Here is a 19814-nt window from a genome sequence, read left to right on the forward strand (position 1 = left end):
ATGAGGAAGAGTAAGTATAGAGAAGCCGTAACACCCGTCTTTAAATTTCTGAAGAGCCTTCATATGGAAGAAACCGTAAATTTGTTCTATAGGTGCTTGGAGTGTACTCTTTGGACCAACGGGTGAAAGTTACTGATAAGATTTCTGGTTAACATATGGAATAACTTTCAAAGAATGAGATGTATTTTTAAAAAGAATAAGTGATCTTGAGAGGTAGGGAGTTACTACTGGAAAAGTCCAAACAGAGACTGGATGGTCCTGGTTGGGGATGCTGGCAAAGATATTCAGGCACTTAGTGGCTTGGATTAATCATCCTCAAGGCCTTGAGATGATGCTAAATGATTCAGTCTCTCATTTTCAGCAGAGCAGAGTTGTGTATTATGGGTAAAGTGGCAACATTTAATGAATTCCAAGTTGTCTACATTACAGAAACAAACACGTCAGGATTGAAGGGTTGATTTATATTAAGCAAAGTTGATAAAAATACCTTAAACTCTGCAACAGAAAATTTGAATAGACTCTGATAAAGCAGCAGCTGTGTACATAAAGGAGGTCGTGCAGTATAGAGCTAATGAACCTGGATTCCACAGCCAGACTATGTGGGTTCAAATCTCAGTTCTACCATTTACTAATTGTGTGACCTCAGGCAAGTTACTTAGCTGCATTATGCCTCAGTTTCCTAACATGTAAACCACATGTTAAAAACACTATCTCATTTTTTAATTCCTGTGAGGATCAAATGTATCTATATATATATATAGAGAGAGAGAGAGAGAAGCAAGGGAGAAGAAAGAGCCTGGAACATAATAAGTAATAAATGCTTGTTATTCCAAAGAACGTCCATGAAATTTTAAATATTCAAACACTATAAAAGGTAAATTATTTTTAATTTTATTAATTGTTACAAATTGATACATTGTTTTGAAAAGAGAGAAATCAGCACAAGCAAATAACAGAAACATAAGTCAAGAAATTATTAGGCCACGATACATTTAAAGTCTGACTTTTAAGATGTCTTCTAAAACTGTTTATTTATTCTTACTTATTTTAAACAATCAACAGTAAGTACTTCATTGAGCATCTATTATTATGCCTAGCACAACGAGAAATACTTTAAGGAAAAATATAAGAAGCGCATCGCTTGGTCCTTGTCCTTAAATAGTTTATAATCTAGCTATTTGTGATTGTAAAGACACTTAAAAATTCTAGGACCTAAAACCTTTAAGTAAAATCATTTTTGAAAGTAATCACTTTGGAAAGTTATGCACTTATTTCAATAATCCTACCATTGCTCAAAACATTTTTTGCATCTTTTCCTTTGGGATTGCCTTTGGAGTCATTACACAAATCGTTTAAGAAAAGCAGACTCGTTTTAATTTAGAATGCCATTCCATTTTCCTTAAGCACGTAGCTTAGTCACCTGAATTAATCACTAGGGTTGGTGCTCAGTGACTTCTGGTTGTTTTAAAATCTCAAATTCACCCTAAAAGACAAGGTTTGCTACCCTTGATGACTTTCAAAAGAATGCACTGCAGCATTACTGGACAGTAAGTGCCCAGAACAAGGAGCTTTCCCATCACCTTTGCATCTCCCACAGCATCCGCTCTCGGTGCTCAACCACAGCAGGGGCGCACCACGCTGGTGTTGATTGAACTGAAGGGCCTGCAGCACATAGCTGTCCAGCAGCTGGAGTTGTCAGGGTGGGCCGAGGATAAAGGCCAGGAGGAGTTCCAGGTGGAGCTTGAGGGAGATTTCTCTCTGTTCGATTATTGTAGTGTTTTCTTCACTATTTCTTAGGCGTCTGGCTTTGACAGTGGAGGACAGAAAGGTCTGCCCGAAGCCGGCAGCAGATTCTCCCAATACTCCCTTCTAGCCCTGCATTTAAAAAAATATATAGTTAATTAATTAAAGAACATACCTATCTTACAAGTTCAATACATTATATATATATTTGCCAAATATGCATAAGTTTGGTGGATAAGCAGGCTAAAGTAGAACTTGAGTTTCAACATACGGACAGAAAAACTACGTCCATATCCGTTAATGCCAGGGATCCTTCTCACATTTCTAACTTCAATAACAATCATTGGGTTTCATACCGCCTTTCAGAAAAACACAATGTGTTTGAATTTTACATGTTTTTGTGGATTACATTCATTCTGAAATTTCTAGCAGAGTCCTTCTAGCTATACTCAATATTTTAATGTAATGACAAGTATATGAAGATGGTTTTTAAAAAAATTTTTTTTATTGATGTTTTAATGGTTTCTAACATTGTGAAATTTTGGGTTGTCCATTTTTGTTTGTCCATCACCATATATATGACTCCCTTCACCCCTTGTGCCCACCCCCACCCCCCACTCCCACTGCCCCTGGTAACCACAGTCCAGTTTTCTCTGTCCATGTGTTGGTTCATATTCCACATATGAGTGAGATCATACAGTGTTTGTCTTTCTCTTTCTGGCTTATTTCACTTAACATAATATGCTGCAGGCCCTGAAGATGGTTTTTAATGTAATGAGACAAAGTGTAATTCTTCAAAAAGTAACTATAAACAGAATACAAATTACTTCATAAGTATTTGTTTCTTGTTTTTAGACAAACAGAAGACTACAACAGTTTCTGGTCACAGATTTTTGTGTTAAATGTATTTTTACAGTTTTTTTCCACTTTACTTATGAAACAATGAATAAATCAATATTTTTGGATGATGAAAATGTCAGAAATGTGGGGTGTCTACAGGTTTCTGTGTAATCACAAATTTTTGTGAACATCAGTATATTTGTGAGTTCAGGGTGCAAGGAATGTCTGGCTTTATGCTACAGAACAATGTTTTATCTTTAATTGCTAATGCATTTTAAGGATCTCTAAAAAATGATAATTAAATAAGCCATTTCTCACTTATTTGAACTATTTTAATCATCACCAAAGTATGCTTTCCTTGCCTTTTAATTATATTTATTTTTAGTACTTTTTTCTAAGCATGACACCTATAAAAACAATCTTCTCTGATAAATATCCATATGTCCCAGAGGAAATGTTTGGCTAAATGATTTCTTGCCTACTTTTACAATCTAAATAAATTTACATTAGGAAAGTTGTCCCAGTTCAAAAGTGAAGACTGTTCTAAGTACAAAATGGATTAAATACATAACAGATAACAGCACTGAATAGAGAAGAGGAGACAGCAGAGACTGTGACTGGTTTCTAGAAGATGGAAAAGGGATGGCATTGTATTGACAGATGAGAGAGAGAGACAGAAAGCGGCAATGTTCAAAACAGATCAATCATTTAAGGGGCTCCCAGAAAAATGTCTTCAATACAGTCACATGTCGCATAACGACGGGCATACTTTCTGAGAAATGTGTCGTTAGGCGATTTCGTCATTGTAGGAACATCATAGAGTGTACTTACACAAACCTAGATCGTAGAGCCTGCTACATACCTAGGTGCCATGGTACTAATCTTATGAGACCACTGTCATATACCCCGTCCCTCGACCAAAACGTCATTATGCGACGTGTGACTGTAGTATAATTTAGATATTGGGAGACTTTAGAGAAAGCCTGTTATTCTTCTTTCAACAACGAAAAAGGAAATTCATTAGAAATTCCTAGAAAACCAAATGTTGTACAAAGAAAGTCACAGTCCACGTATGAAGCAAATTAAAATATGGCATGAGTTTGGACTAAAGATGAAACGTAAGAAAAGAGAATCAATTTGACCTTAATGCTTGGAACATTCTTCTACAAGTGGCCCAAGTTTTTAAAAATAGGATTATTTCTCTTTCTTCATAGTTCCATGCTTACCGCTTGGTTCTGCAGTGAATAATGTTTAGAAAATCATTACCAGGGTACCAGGATATTACATTGGAAATTTTATTTAAGGCCCTAAGATGTGATAGATATCAGGTATCAAAGCAAGACAGACACTCTGCAGAAGTTTCAAAGTAGGCGGCCAAGAGCTGGTCAGATGACTCACCGGACTCTACACTGGAAAATCGAGACCACAGAGACCAATGGGCCACTACTTTGCTTGTGAGTTAAGAGGGTGCCGTTAAATTGGGATCAGACCACAGATTTGCCTGCATGAGGGAAGGGTGAAGGTCCTCTGGCCTAATAAAAGAGAGAGAGAGCCAGCCTGGAGGTGTTTAGAATCACCAGGAGGGACAATGGAACCCCGCAGATAGGGTAAATCTGGAGTGACCTGCTGAAAAAGCCGGGATCTGAGGGGGAAGCAGCAGTCAGAGAAAAATGCAATGCTTGTGGCATGAAAAGTATGGACAAAAGTTTTCAGTGGAAGCCTCTGAAGAACCATTCTTCTGGTTCTGAAGAACAAGGAACCACGTTCATTGAGACCTGCCAGGCCCAGAGAACGCCATCTTCCTTATAGGGAGCCCGTCAAGTAATAACATTTTACTCTCTCTTCCCTCCTCTCTCCTCTCACTCTGAATCTGAAGAGGTCAGAAACCAGGAGTAGCAAGATGGGAAGGGAGGGTTGGAAGCATAAGACAGAGCAAGAGAAGGATCAGGCTCGCCTTCCTGGATTTCCCACCCGTTAAAGGTGTCTGCTGGCAAACAGAAGATTTAAGTGTGAAACACGCTCTAAGTTTTGATTTCACATGGAACCGAACATTTTAAACTACTGAACTGAGACTGTCTTTGCTCAGTCAACTGATCATGGGGCTTTCTATTGCTTAAGAGTACACAAAGAAGTTCCAGGCCATGTCAGTATTTTCCAACAGGGACTTTTGAAAATAGTCCTTTGTGTAGGGGCTACAATCGTTGGCGTGAACTGCCGATTTGGGCCAAGGACCAGCTTGAAGACTGTGAAGCTCTTTATCGTCTCGGAAGGAAAGGAAAGAATTCACCCATTGGGCAGGTTTAAAGAGACAGAGGGAGACAAAAATAAAGTTGCATTCTGATTATATTTCATGAGTCCTGCTTGTTTAATATGACAATTATAATAATACTGTAAATGTTATTTACTAACTTTACATTTTAATAATAAACCTACAGACAAAGCTTGGAAGACCTAATTATAATGACAGAGCAGGACACAATGGTTATAAACTTGATGATGTCAAAGTAATGGTGTAACTTAAAGAAGCCAAGAGGTAGATGAGGGAGGAAAAGTAGAGGGAAGCAGGAGGAGTCAGTTCTTGTTTTACGGAGAGTGGAATCCAGAGATCCTGCCTCCTACCGACGGATTAAGCAACAGGTAGTTAAATACGAAATTCAAACTTTGAAAGATACCCAACAGAAGAATAAAAATGCAATAAATCAAAATTGGGAGAAGGAGAACAGGGAGAAAAGTGGGAGATTATATGATTTAAATTCCTCAGTTTTCATAAAGTGTTATCAATAATTTCTGCTCAAAATTGATAAAACAAGAAATAGAGGTACAAGACTTCAAAACACAAAGGCAAATGGATCATTCCCTCTGGAAAAGGGACTGGTGTCAGGAGGGGCAACTTTGATGTTTCATTTTATACACTTTTCTACTTTTTGAATTTTTATTACTGTGTGCATGCATAGTGTTTATAACAATAAGTAAAGTGAGATTAGAGGGAAATAGTCATGTTAATTAAAAATTCCTACCTGGCTCTAATCCAGGGTTTGGTGTGCATATTGAGGCCACTTCCCCAACTACCATGTTTGTCCGAAGCCGGAGGCCAAAAGCCCCTTTCTGGGGCCAGCTCCTCTGCGATCGCCCTGATGTGGTAGGGCTCAAATCCACAGCACCCGCCAATGTACCTGACCCCCAGGTTGTAGGCCTCTCTGGCATAGTTTTGAATGTCCCATCTCGTTGCAAGTCTGGGCTCCAGTGCTGTAACACAATAATCATGGCGTTTCTGTTACCGTCCCTATTATCAAATGATACGTGCTCTGATGGGCATTTTTTTTAAATTAAAAAAAAAGATGAACTTTAGATTGAGTGTTCTTCAGATAGCTCATTTTTGGTTAACGTTGGATGTTTTTGTCTTATACAGTCTTGTATTGTAAGACTGTACCATAGTTGTTCATTGTAGCCGTTTCCATTTTGTCACAACGAGAAATCACGGGGACCTCTGACACGTGCCTGAGCTTACCAAAGGGGTATTCTGGGAGATCCACAAACCCTCCTTTGCCGCAGTCGGGCGTGTGGAACCCCAGGGGCTGCACCATCAGGTGCGCCTTCAACCCTGCGGCACGTAGGCCCTCCTTCATGAGCTTCATTGTCTGCAGGCTGGTCCTGGGCCCAAATCGACAGTTCACGCCAACGATTGAAGCCCCTACGAAAAGAAATCAAGAATTTTACATTTTATTTATTTACTTTTTTGTTTTCTCTTTTAATAGTTGGAAGGTGCCTTAGAGATTAGCTGTCCCCCTCTACCTCCCAAGTTTTACAAATAAGGAAACTGATTCCAGGTAATTCTTGTATTTCCAAACTGCTCTCAAAATATTAAGCAAAATTTGCTAAATTTCATAAAAAGTAACTGAAGTGCTTATCACATGATGAGTCCAAATGACCTGCTTTCACCAGCTTCACAGCACACTCTCCAGGTGTTACGCCATGCATGTCTCCCTCTGGTCCTATGCACATGGTAGCTGCCACAGGTTTGCCGGGTTCTTTTAAGACTTCCACAGCCCACACAGCTTCTTCAGCATGCTCAAAATACTAAAAGAAATTTCGTTTTTTCTACCGGTCCAAATAAAAAGCATACTTTGAGTGGTAGAATGCAAATATTACAAAACAGTTATAAAAATTACAAATATATAATATGTGATAAAACTTGCTAAGGAGTGTGTCTCTAGCAGACTAAAGAATACCATTCTGAGTAAATATTTTAATTCTTTTAACAATAACATAGATTTCCATTTGGAGATCATCAATTCAGTGACATGATGCCTGTTAAAAAAACACAAAGGTTTTTTTAAAGTAATTAAGTACTTAAAATTATAAGTTTGAAGGAACAAAAGTTTTACTTATAAATTTTGGACTCATTTATAGGCCTGGATAATCTCTGAAAAATAATGAGTAGTTTATCATGCTTTATACTTCAGAGTCTTTTATATCCAATTCTCGTTGATATTCATATGTGCTCATAAAGTAGGAAGAAACATGATTATTTTCCCAGAGGAGACCATTGAGGCACAGGGTGGAAGGGAGAGCTACTTGGTTTTTTTGCCGATGGTGGACAGGACACCTTGTCTGGTAAACCTATGCCATTTGCAGGGGTGCTTCCCAGGAACCCCCTTAAGTACCATAATTAAAAGCTGACCTTAAGGAAGTGGAGAAAAGCCAGCAGAAATCTCCCTGTTTCTCCTTCTTGACTTAGAGACAGATTCTGTAGAAGCAGTGTGTGAGGAATGAAGACAGAGCCAAAAGAGAGGTTCTTAAAAAGAGGCGTGTTCCCATCCATCTGGAGAACACATAGGGCGGAGTCTGTGCTTGTCTCTGCAGGGGACTGTTCCCGGCGCATTAGCCAGGCGTGGGTGGCCTTGAGCCTTGGGAGAGTTGACGGAGCAAGGTTTTCAACGGGTTCAATGGAATGACTGGGGAAACAGCAGTTGCAAGGCTCTTGTACTGGTTTGGGGTAAAAACTTGGGCTGAGGGCTCACCTCCAGGTGGGAGCAATTGTGATGGAAAAAAGGAATGAGGGCTTTTTAATTTTTGGAAGTGGAAGGCAGAGAATTTCTGGGCCTTCACGTCCAATCAGTGACCAATTCTTACTGATTCTTTCTTCGAAATATCACTCATATGCTATAGCTGGAGCAAAAGCAGAGAGGCAGGAGTGAGCGAGGCATGGATGGAGGAGGGCAAGGCGACAACTTGGTACTGAGTACATTGCTGGGGCTTCCATGAGCCTGAGCAGCCACCTGCATCCTAGGCTTTGCTCCCTCAAGCCTCTAGCCCACACACGCAGCTCCTTCCAGCCCAACCCTCCCACAGGGGAGGATGCTCCCTGAATCACTGTCCCTTTCCTCTCACCCCACATTGCAGCGTCCCCCAGAGTCTGCACCCACCCAGACCTTAGAAAACCACAGGTGACAGTCAGGCCTCTCCTGGGTTTCTCCTTTGGCTTCACAGAGAACCTGGTATACAAGTGAGAGGATGTTGGCCTTGACTATAGTGCATTTAAATAAACCTTTTACATCTACATGGAGGAAAGGAGGGCCTAAGGCAGTCCAATACCCTCATGAAAGCTGAAGACTATGAGGTTAGACTTGTCAAAATAGGTTTAATCCTTTCCCTATAGTACTAGGCTTACCTCTGCAATCAAGAAGTCCACATCTTTCCTGGCAAAAACCTCTAGCTGCTGTCGAAAAAGTTTTTTAATTCTAGCTTCATCCTTGTGGCGTTTGTATACCGATGTCTGGCAGATCCCCCCTGCTACCAAAGCATCACCTTTGTCAGCCACTTCCCGGGCCAGGTCACAGGCAGCGGCGTTTACGTCTTCCCACTGGGGTCAGAGAGCAAGAGTTGAGATGTGAGCCTGGCATTTTAGAGGTAAAATATGATAGATAACAGAGGGAGCAATGAGCAAGTAAGATGAGTACAAGTCACTGGTTTAAACTGCAATTTGAGAAGACCAGCAGAGTTGGGTGCCATCTCCTCTACTACCAGTGAGCTGGTATTTCCACTATTGTACTCATCACTGGGTTTTAGTAAATGTTTATTTGTTTGCCTCCCACACTTGACCGTGACCCACTTCAGAACAGGGTCAATGCCTTTGTATCATCTTTGTATGTAGCATAGAGAATGGACTGTAACGGGTACTCAGCAAATGTTGGTTGGTTGAAGGAATAAATGGGCATTAACATTCACAAGTATTAACACTTTACATTTGCAGAATATCTCATGATACTTCCACATCCTTCACCTTATCCACTTTTCTCAACAACCCTATGGGTTTAAGCAAAGGTTATCTCCATTTTGCAGAGAAAACCAATGCTCCATGCAGGTAACTGTCTTGGAAAAAGTCACACAGCTAATAGGTGGCAAAGTTGGGTATCAAACTCAATTCTTCTCATTCCTAGGCCAGTGCTGTGTTCCCTAGGACCACCCTGTCTCCAGATGGACAAGTCAGAAAAGAAGAATGTGAAATGAGAAAGTAAAAAGAGCATCGATAAAGTGTTCTTTCTCTACAGAGAAGCAGCACAGAAGGCTGGCCGTGCACTTCCAGTGGCCTGTTCTTTCCCAGTCCTATTCCCTCCCCGTCCCCTAGCTAAAAAGATAGGAAAAGTTCGTTTATTTAGTATGTATACATTTATGTAATAATTAATTACTTAATAGATATTTTATGTGGAGTTTTTCATAAAATGTAGTAACATATCAGGTCAATTCCATAGCGTCCCATCACGAGGTTATTTTTATTACAGATGCTTCCTGCCTACCCCACCAACACCCCCCACCAGACAGGCCAGCATGACAGTTTACCTTGCTTTCCATATTTTCCTCACTGGCAGAAAAGGTGAAAGTCTGCATGACATTTGATCCCGCTCTCAAGAATTCCGTGTGAAGCTGACGAACTACAAAGTAGTTGTTTTTTTAATTGAAATTAAAAAATTAAAAATCACAGAAGCTATGATTTTCAGCAGCAGCAGCAGCTCACTCACTTCTCTTTCAATCATACACAATTTCAAACCTAGTACTTAAAAAAATTGCATATAAGTAAGGTCTGTAGAATTCAAGGACAGGACACGGCAGAGTCCACACCAAATCGGGGCTGTTTAGAGTAGCCTCAATTGTCCCACTGATGGGCCTCATGGCCTGGTGCAGTCATGTGCAGAGATTAAGGCCTAGTTGGCCTACTGTTCCTTGGTCTCTTGGTCTAGAGAGGGTTTATTCATTTGCCAGTGTCATGAAGGATGTAACGGGTCTACTTACAGCCAGCATGGGGAGCCCTCAAAGCAGAATGAGGAAATTCTCATAGTGGGCAGATGTATCTGGGTGGTGCCCCCATCAGATGGATTCAACGGCAAGCAGCTGGGAGACACAGTCAGGGAGCTTCCTTGGCCCATCAGAAAATCCTTCCTCTCTCTCTCATCTCCCCCCAACCCCAAACCTTATCCTTGCTATTTCAACACTTTCTTCTTGGCTTAGCAAAAAGATCTTCTAAAATTAAGAACAAGTTCTTCTTGGGCCAGCTGAAAACTTCCCACTAAGCACCAGAGAGACAAAACTTTGTCCTACCATGTAACTGTGGGTGTCTGATGAAACGATAGTACCAGCCGTCAGGTACTTCTGCTATGTGGGCATTTCCCATGGTAACTCACACATCCCCACGACTAGCCCGGGTCATGCCCCGTGTAACAGATGAAGAAACTGATCCTTAGTCAGATTTAAGCAAACCGTCACCCAGACAAACCCTGGCGGAGTGCAGGCACCGACCTGCGTTTGGATGCTCGGTGACGGCTTCTGGAGTCCAGAGCCCAGCCTTCACGTAGCCCCTCTTCTCCAGAGTAATGAGAAAGCTGCCATCTCCAACCACAACCTCCCCACTCTCCAGACGTTCCAGAATACCCTGGAGAAAAGAAAGAAAAATCACCTAAGACCCCTCTTTTATTTCCCTAAAGGCAGTTTCTAATTTTAGGAAAGGTCGTACTATGTTCTTACAGCTCTAATTCTGTTAAATCGTCAGTGTCTAATAGTATTTCAGAAAGATGGAGTATACTGTATTTCTTGGATAATCCAGGTACTTGTTTTGTGCAAAGTGCTGTGACTATTTTTTGTCAAATAACATTTAATCTGAGTCAAATTAGAGTGAAAGTGCTGATTCTATGATAGTTATTTTGGTTTTTCAACATGTCTGTGGCAGACACTGCTAGTTGCCTAACTAATATGCATTTTCTCTCTTCTTTGCTAATGGATTTTGTTTGGGGAGACAATGTCCCCAACTTAAAAAAAAAAAATTCTCAGGCTCCCTTGCTGCTGGGGGTGGCCATGTGACATGGTGCTGGCCAGTGAGGCACAGGTGGAAGTCTGCTGAAGATTTCCAGAAAGTTTTGCTTTTCTGATATAGATGCTCACTCCCTTCCATGATTGGAACGTCAACATAAGCCCTGGAGGTTCAGCAGTCGTCTCGCCGCCATGCCGTTGAAAGCCACACGCTAAGGTTGGGGGAGCCGACTGATAGCAGCAGCCTGGTGTCTTCATGACATCCTTGAGTGGCTGCAGCAGCCAGGGACTGTTAGACCTCTTGTTAGGTGAGAAAAATAAACCTCTTCTTTGTATAAACCACTGAACATAATCCTAACGGACACAATGTTTCATAATTATGCCCTACATTTTCTAGCATGTTTGTGTACATGTTATCATTTGGTACTCCCAACAACTCTGTGAGCTAGGCAGGGCAGACAATTTTTATTCCCATTTTATAAATGAGAAAACTGAGGTTCAGAGAGGCCAAGTGACTTGCCCAAGATCACAGAGCTAAGTAAGTAGAAAAGCAGACTTCAGATCTTCTACATTCCTAATCTAGTCTCTTTCCAGTTTACCACCCTTCTATTCAGCCCAACCATAACTTCAATGAAAGTTGTATCCAGAGCAGTTATCCAAGGGCTTCAGTTCCCATCGTCTGGAATGTGCCTCCCCCAGATTCCTGCATGGCTCACCTCTCACTGTCTTCAGGTCTGGTCAAGTGTCATCTTTTCTGAGGCCTTCCCTGACCACCCCATAAAAAACTGCAAACACCCCCATGGCAATCCCTATCCCGCTTGGATAGACTGAAGTAGTTGAAGATACAACCTTTCATTGAAAATACAAGTCCTGTTCATTTTAGCCCTGTGTACAGCTGGACACAGAGCAATTCATGAATGGGGGAGAAGTCTCCAGCTGTCCCTTCTAACCAGTCACATCTGCCGTCCTGGAAGGTATATTAGAAGCGGTTGCACTGGACGCTAAATACCAGGCTACCACAGCCACAGCATCTCCACTTTCCTGGGGAGGCACATTTTCATCTGTAATCTAGATGCTTGTCCAACATTTTAAATTTTGCTAGTTTTCTAAACAGCCATTAACAAAATATCTAAGTTATCAAGATTTGAATTCAGAGTACATTTTAGCCCCTCCTTCACTGCTATACTCACCACTTCAATTAATGACTACGCCAGGATGATCTAAAGAGCGCTCTAGAATGACAGAGGACTGTGTAAGATAAAGAGCTCTGTAAGTTCATTTGCAGTACATTTATATTTCCCTTTCACCATCCCTTTCAGTTTGGCAGTGAGTCTACCTCAGATCTGGCAGCGAACTCTGAGAGGCATTTGTGCCCCCCTTTTGCAGATCCCGGTATCCAGCTCTCTGGATTTACGATCTGGCTTCAGGGCACCTCTTTTCACACACACAGGAGAGAACAACCGCACCCTGTGGCAGGAGGAGGCCAGAGATCCCATCTGCCTCCAATATCTCCCCACCTGCCTGGATTTGCCACCAGGACTGCTCTTTGGATTCAAGAAGCAATTCGAAGTGTCGTCTGTGGCAATTAAATAAATTCTTCAAATGTATGTTAACTGAGAAGGAAGGTGAGATGAGCCCCTTTCCAGGACGTTTTAGCTCCCAGGTACACAGTAACATGGATTACTGGATGATACTCTCCATGTTGCAAGAGTAGAGACATGGAGAAGTTCAACAGGGACAGTATATTTTAAAAACCTTTTTTAAAAAATGAACTTGTAAAAGTGAACACAGTATTAGAGAAAGTTTAGAGAGATTAGCACAAGGTTCTTCGCTTCTTTATCTTCTTATTACACTCATTTTGTTCGATGCCCATAGTTTACTTTTATAATCAGAAAAACATCCAAAAATTTTTTAAAACTCCTTTCCACATCTTATGCAACTACCACCATTATTGTGTCCTTCCTTGTGTATATAAATATTACATAATTAGGATCAGTCTGTGATGTACTATATCTCCTTTTGTAACAATATTGCCAAAGCACTTTGCCTGTTCCCATACTTGGCTGCTAATAATTTACCAAGCTGATGGACCTTAATTTATTGAGGGAGCCCACTATTGCAGCCATCTTGGTTGTCCTAACTTTTTAGTAGAAATAAATCAGTGGTGCACATTTCCACGTCTCTACCGCCCCTTCCTTCCCCACCCTCTTTTGTGAATTACGGGGCACAGGTGGGTTGCTTTGGGGGGGTCCCGGAGAAGTCCCAAGTCCAAGTTCATGTCTTTCCCGATTTTGTTTCGTCACCCTTTCTCTCTACGACGCACAGACTCGGCGCAGAAATGGGGGACAAAGCCGACAACTGGCGACCACATGGGAAAAGGGGTCGAGAGAAGGAGCCGGGAGAGGGGGTCTGCCGGGTGGGATGAGGCAGAGGGGTCCCCGCGCGCCCCACCACCCGCCGCGAGTCCAGGAGTGTCCGCACCGGGGACTGGTTTCGGGCCAACCCGTGCGGCTCGCAGGGCCAGACTACTGCCTTTCCCAAAACACAAGGGAACCGAGCTCCGGGGGCCGCTGAGCCGGAGAGCTGTGGGTGCGGGTCGGGGAGGGCAGAAAGTGTGAGCGCGCCCTCTGAGTCCGAAGGCTAGACTTCCAATCCCCGCGCCCCCGCGGACTATCGCTGACTCTGAGCCAGTGGGCTGACTCTGAGCCTCAGTTGCCTCACCTGTAAAATGGGGATAATTGTGAAGAGGAGAGAATTTGCGCAGAGCACTCGCGCAGTGCCGGGCACCGAGTCAGGACTCAGTAAACGTGAGCCAAGATTGTGATCTGATCCTCCCACCAAGGCAGTATCGTCATCCTGGCTCCTCGCGCTCGGGTAAACTGAGGCCCGGCGCCGAGACTGCAGAGCTCGGTTAGGGACTGAGGTGGGATCTGGACTCCGGCGCAGGGAGCCCCCGGCCCGGAGGGCGGCCTGAGGACCCGCGCGCCCCCAAACTCACCTTCTTGGCCCCGGGGCCTGCGGCCGCTGCCATCGCGCCGCGGCTGTGCGGGCGCCGTCCCGGGAGCGCGCCGCCCAGGAGCCCGCCCCTCGCCAGGGGAGGTCTCGCCGCCCCACCGCCCGCGCCGTCGGCGGGCCTCTCGCGCAGGTGCCGGAGCCCTCGGCTGGCCTCGCCATGCTCCGCTCGGGCGCGCAGCGACTGCGGGCGCTCCCGCTGCGGGGCCTCCCCGGCCGCCCGCGCTCCGCCGGCCGCCGCCAGGGGTGAGTGGGGCCCGGCCTGCGGCTGCGGGGCTGCGAGAGAGGGCCTGAGGGTCTCCGGGGTTAGGGGCGCTTCGGCCTCCCAGAAACGGGCATTCGGATTTCTTCGTGATTGACCTATGTTTTCTTTTCCATGCACAACCGTACAACGTGAACCGGTATCAAAGGGTTCCCGGTGCAGTCTCTCCTACCCCAATCCTTTCCCTTCAACTGCTACTAGTGTCTTCTGTGTCTATCCAGAGATAGCCTCTGTGTAGGCGAAGAGGTGTATGTGTGTTCTTCTTTGGCTTCTTACACATTGCTCTTTATAATATGTCTTGGAGAAGCTCACGATCCAGCTAGGAAGACAGTCATGCAAGTAAATATATTAAACCACTGAGCAATAATTATAGTAAGAGAAGCATCTACACGGTGAGAGGAAGTTAGTTGAGGAAGAAAAGTTTACTCCATCTGGCTCTCTTCAGCCTGGAAAACATTGGAGGGAGGAGGTGATTCAAGATGTCTAGATACTAAACTTCAGGATGATTATGGTTTTTCATGGAATAAAAGGATTCTGAGTGTGTTCTTTAAATAGACTGAGAAAAAGTATTCTCTAGATTCTTTGAAAAAAAGAAGTCACCTATTCAATTTTTTGGCTATATTAGTAATCTACAATGGACCAGAACTACATGGAATGGGGCTCAGAAGCCTCCTCCTCCTCCTCCCTCCCCGGACCAGCTTGCCTAAGTCAGGGTTTAGAAGCCCCAATGATTAAATCAGCACCTTGCACATCCCACAGACACTAGGTGTTAAGCGTGAGAGAAACAAGTAAAGAGAAGCACATTAGTCAGAAAAAAACTATAGCTGCTATAGCCTAGTAAAGCTACCATCTTTTGAAAAATTGCCTTCCAGAGAGGAAAACCCACCCTTATCTGCAGAAACAAGATGGAAAGACAGAGCAGAAACAGTGATAATTGGAGGTGGCTGCGTTGGTGTGAGTCTGGCTTACCACCTGGCCAAAGCAGGGATGAAAGATGTGGTCCTTCTGGAGAAATCGGAGCTCACTGCGGGATCCACCTGGCACGCAGTAAGAAAAGCACCTCAGAACTGTCAGATGCACTGAATTCTGCATGAGTGCAATCGATTTCCTTCCCATTCACACCTCCCCACTGGGAGCTCTTTAGAGTGAGTTCCCTTTCAATAGTGTTGGAAAGTGCAATTCCACTTTGGTAGGTGTACTTCCAGGCAGTGATCAACATTTGTAATGTCTTTACCTTAAACATATGGCTTCTTGATTCAGATCCTTGCTCTGCCGTTTTCTATCCATGTGACTTCTGGCAAGTTACCTAAGTTTCCATTTCCTGATGTGTAAAATGGATACTAAGTAAGTAATATTAATACTACTTACCTGTTAGGGTTGTGATGAAGATTGAGTTGTAAAGATTGATGTGTAAAGTTATTAAACGCATGGTAAGTGTTTAGTAGCTTTGTTGGAAGGATAGCGGCTGGGTGATCCTGAAGGCTGCCAGAGGCTTTCACCTGTACTCCCCGCACCTGTCGCTCGTGGTCCTTTTACATTTATTTATTTATGATTTTAATTTTGTGCTTGTGAGACAACTGCTTGGCTCATGAAGACTTAGCTATGAGGACTGAGAACAGTGACACAGCTTCCGTGTTGTGTTAAAACACGCGACCGAGTCAATCTCGCCTATTTAATGGTATACGTAATCGCTCCAGGGCTACACAATAATTGGGCTCCACTGGAAAGCTGTGCAGGTAAATGAGGTGATTGACACAGCTTTCATACTGCCAAGCCAATTATTTCTGACGTCAGCTAAGGATGGGAGAGGAAGTTTTCGCGACCGTCGGTACAAATTTCTTTTGGAGGAAGAGTTGGGCAGCATTAGCCACTGTTCATCAGTCCTTTCCATCACTAGCTTTTCTCTGCTGAGACAAGAGGAAACCCTGCTGGTAGGGGCCTTTTGACATCCAGAGCCTGCTCAAGGTATGGTGTGGAGGGTCGAGCCCTAAAAGGGCTGTCTGCCTCCAGCTGAGTTTGGGGGAGAGTGTGTGGCCCTGACTTCAGCCCAGTTGGCCCCAGAGTCCCAGCGGTCACATAGTCAGACCACACCCACTGGTTGGGTGGATGGAGGCTCCTAGAAGAATCACACCAAGCCCAGCTCCTCTTCCCTCTTTCCTCTCCCTCCAACTTTTCACCCCTCAGGCTGGGAGGGAGGCAGGGGCACCTGGTCCTCCCTGAGTGTAGTGTCAGAGTCTTCACAGGCACATTTGCCTCTTGTTTCACCAGTTCTCCCTCAGCTTCCTCCCACCTGGAGAGAGGGGTCCGAGAAGCCACCAACACTCCTGGCTCTTTTCCCCTCCCCGAACTAGATTTTCTACGTAAGCATCCTGTTGTCATGTAAAAGGAAGCCTGCATTTCTCCTGTAGCTCTCCTGGAACTTCTCCTTAGTGGACATTCAGGTACCCTTTCAACAAACGTTTACTAAGAGCCTATGCTGTGTCAGGCCAGCACCGTTCTAAGAGATGAGGACATTGCAGTGAACAAAACGATGTCCCCGCCCTCATGGAGCCACATTCTGGTGGGGCAGACAGGAAACACACAAACAATGCCAGAGTAGTCAGTGCCCTGAAGAAGAGAAAAGCGGGGTAAAGGGATGAAGAGTGATGGAGGAGGAGGAGTCAGGGAGGCTGTTTTGAAGAGGTGACACGTGAGCAGAGACTGGGCAGAAGTGAGCAAGCAAGGGGGCCATGAGGCTGTCCAGGGAAGAGCTTATAGGCAGAGGGCAGTTTAGGCAAGTGTGACTCCCCCGAAAGGGAGGGCTTACACCCTTTCTGCACTTCTGGGTTGTTGAGGAGAGCGTACACTTTAATATTTGAATTACTTATTTTGTTCATTTATATTTGATTGATTGGATGTAGCCTGCATTTTAGAATAATTCCTGGATTCCCTGTGATATTACTTCTTAGACATCCCACGAATTGATTTTAAAAAAGCGCAACGTACCCTTAACCCAAGTTCTTTTAAGAAAAATGGGTTTTTCTTAAAGTTTTCAAAGTTTTTAAGAGGATAGCTTTTTTTAAAATGTTAACTGTGCAAAATAATTTTCCCTTAAGGAAGGACACCAGAGTGAGTGGAAAAGGCCTTACCCTGCTCTGTGCACAAGGTTTTATGCTACGGTTTACAAAATGAGATTCAGGCAGTGTGAGCTCAAGATGGACTCAGGCAGCAGAAGCCAGGTTATTTGTCTTCCTAGGAAATAAGGAAAAGAAAAGAGAGTTGCCCTAAGGAGCTGATTCTAGGACTTTTTGCAAGTCAAGGAGACCTCCTTCTGAGGAGCAACATGAAGAAATCCCATATATTGGGAAAATCTCTCCCAAAAGTTGAGAGAATTTTTAACACAGAGAAATTTTTGGAGCAGATATGAGAATGTGGAAGGTTGGGGAGACCGCTAAAGGGGCAGACTACAAAAATAAAGGCAGTTTCACTGAAGTATAACATGTGCTCAGGGTTAAATGCATCTGGAGAGAGCAGGAATCAAGTACTTGGGGAGGAAGGCACAGCTTGAAAAGTGAATATTCAAAATGAAGTCATTAATACTTAACCCCTGAGGTTTTGCTGTATTTTGCTGAGACTTCTTTGTCAGCACTTGACACTACTACTGATGTAGAGAATTTCATGTAGGATGGAGGGAAAGGATGGAGTGAGAAGCAGTTTTGGAGCATGAGGTCCCCAGGAGAGGCTGCCCTTGGGGATGGTGCCAAAGTGGATGTTTTGGAGGGCTGAGGACTAAAGATGCAAGATGATCCATTTGGGGTATAGGAAGACAATGTTAGAACTTTCTGTTTATTTTTATCTAAAAGTGTGAGACAGAAATTAAGCTTTTCTAATCTTTATAAATAGCCTTCACCTGTGATGTGGGTGATATATTGGGTATGACCCCAATGTTGACTAAGAGGCAGGTTGGCAGTCTGCAATGAGAAAGTCCTCGTCCTTTCTTTTGTCTTCAGTCTCTCATGATGTTGCAGATCACATGTTATAGGATATCATTGTTGTGATTGATTTTATTGAAACGGGGCTTTAAATAATATAATTTGTGATGAAAGGGAGAGGGAATGACCTAGAGAGTATTGTACTACATCGAATTTTGTTGGTTATCTCATAACAGTAATTAAAAGAATTGTGAAACAAAGTTTTTCTTTTGGAAAAAGACAAGTTTCCCAGATTTGGTGACCTTTGTAGTGATGGAAATGGCTACTAGTTATTTCTATATAGCAGATACATATAAAAAATACACGCAATCTATCACTTCAAAGTAAAGTTGATGCTTACAATAAGTGAGAAATAACTGCTTTTTGCAAAATAGTCCTGATGGGAAGAGAGCATTTTGAAAGGAGATGTTTGGAAATGTTGGTATCATTATTGGATTTTCTGGTCAAAATGGTATGTATGCAGAAAAACTCTCATATATGCAAGAGATAAATTTTTTAACCCATGTAAAATTTTTCCAAATGAGGAGTTTTCGTGGGATTTGTACCCGTTTATTTAAAATATAACAATGCAATATCTTCCAATTAACTTGTAACTGATGGTCAAGAGAATTGGAAACATTAATAGTCAAATTCCAGCAAAGACCTTTTCATAGGTGGTGATTGGGAGGGAGGAAGTGGTGTTGAGATGCAGAGAGTACAGGCGCGAGAGTTCCCCTCTCCCACTCAGATCTTCGCATGGGTGACGGGCACTTTGTCAGCTCTCACGGCCATTCAAAGCCATCTCAAAATAAAACAAACCTAGCATTAGGCCTTCAAATTGCTGTCTTACCAACGTTAATCCAATGTATATATTTTAGTAATAAAGCATATTAATCTCATAGCCCCTGCTAAAATATTAATAAGCTTAATATTCAAAAGCTTTTCTACACAATAAATAAAATAAAAATTATTTAAAATATTTAATTCAAGTCATTTTTGTATGTTTTATTATCTCTGTTAATATAGTAATACATATTTATATATCACTTGAAAATAAGGAAATACAGGTATTTTAGTGGGTATGCTCACACTTTTTTGTTGGATGTGAGTGCATGGAGCCACTGGGACGTAGGATGTCTTGAGGTCAGTCACTGGGCTTTTTGAGTCTGTAGAGGCTGATGACAGGGGGGAAGGATTATTATAGAGAGAGGGAGAGCATCACTAGCTTCAGCATCAGTTGATGACGTTTCTAACTCCATCATCCCTTTCATACTTATTAATGGTCAGTCTGCTGTATGGAAGAGCTTTCCTTCCTCCCTATTTACTTATATCAACAAGAATTCATAAATTCTTATTTTATTCAAAGGGTTATAATTCTTTTTTTAAATTGATGTCATAGTAGTTTATAACATTGTGAAATTTCACTTGTACATTATTATTTGTCGGTCACCATATGAATGCGCCTCTTCACCCCTTGTGCCCACTCCCCAACCCCCTTCCCCCTGGTACCCAGCTGACTGTTCTCTCTGTCCATGTGTTAGTTTATATCCTACATATGAGAGAGGTCATACAGTCTTTGTCTTTCTCTGTCTGGCTTATTTCACTTAACATAATACCCTCCAGGTCCATCCATGTTGTTGCAAATGGGATAATTTTGTCTTTTTTTGTGGCTGAGTAGTATTCCATTGTATATATATAGAAAGGGT

General features: G+C 42.9%; 2 protein-coding genes across 2 annotated transcripts in view; one reads left to right on the plus strand and one right to left on the minus strand.

Annotated features, from left to right (window-relative positions):
- Positions 1-906: 906 nt before the first annotated feature.
- On the minus strand, positions 907-14058 carry LOC101407918 (S-methylmethionine--homocysteine S-methyltransferase BHMT2). The gene is made up of 9 exons (XM_087430335.1): positions 13883-14058; positions 13606-13819; positions 10378-10510; positions 9424-9515; positions 8255-8446; positions 6513-6660; positions 6092-6274; positions 5601-5829; positions 907-1875 (listed from the first exon to the last, which is right to left on the minus strand). Exons 1-9 carry the CDS (start codon positions 14056-14058, stop codon positions 1794-1796), a joined length of 1449 nt encoding a protein of 482 aa, XP_087286461.1. The 3' UTR covers positions 907-1793.
- DMGDH (dimethylglycine dehydrogenase) overlaps positions 14057-19814 on the plus strand; it is a 61326-nt gene continuing 55568 nt past the window's right edge. The window contains exons 1-2 of the mRNA XM_087430336.1: positions 14057-14142; positions 15031-15205. Of these exons, the coding sequence (XP_087286462.1) occupies positions 14057-14142; positions 15031-15205 (261 nt within the window). The remainder of the gene's footprint in view (positions 14143-15030; positions 15206-19814) is intronic.

The sequence above is a fragment of the Ceratotherium simum genome, chromosome 4 (genome assembly GCF_057802395.1).
Source record: "Ceratotherium simum simum isolate JZ-2026a chromosome 4, ASM5780239v1, whole genome shotgun sequence".
Classification (NCBI taxonomy): Eukaryota; Metazoa; Chordata; class Mammalia; order Perissodactyla; family Rhinocerotidae; genus Ceratotherium; species Ceratotherium simum.

Excerpts from the sequence above, each read along its gene's own strand:
- LOC101407918 (XM_087430335.1), bottom strand. The coding sequence starts at position 14,058 with ATGGCGAGGCCAGCCGAGGGCTCCGGCACCTGCGCGAGAGGCCCGCCG. Across the intron at positions 9,516-10,377 it reads CACCGAGCATCCAAACGCAG|TTCGTCAGCTTCACACGGAA; the intron begins GTCGGTGCCTGC and ends ACTACTTTGTAG. Across the intron at positions 5,830-6,091 it reads TCTCCCAGAATACCCCTTTG|CACTGGAGCCCAGACTTGCA; the intron begins GTAAGCTCAGGC and ends ATTGTGTTACAG.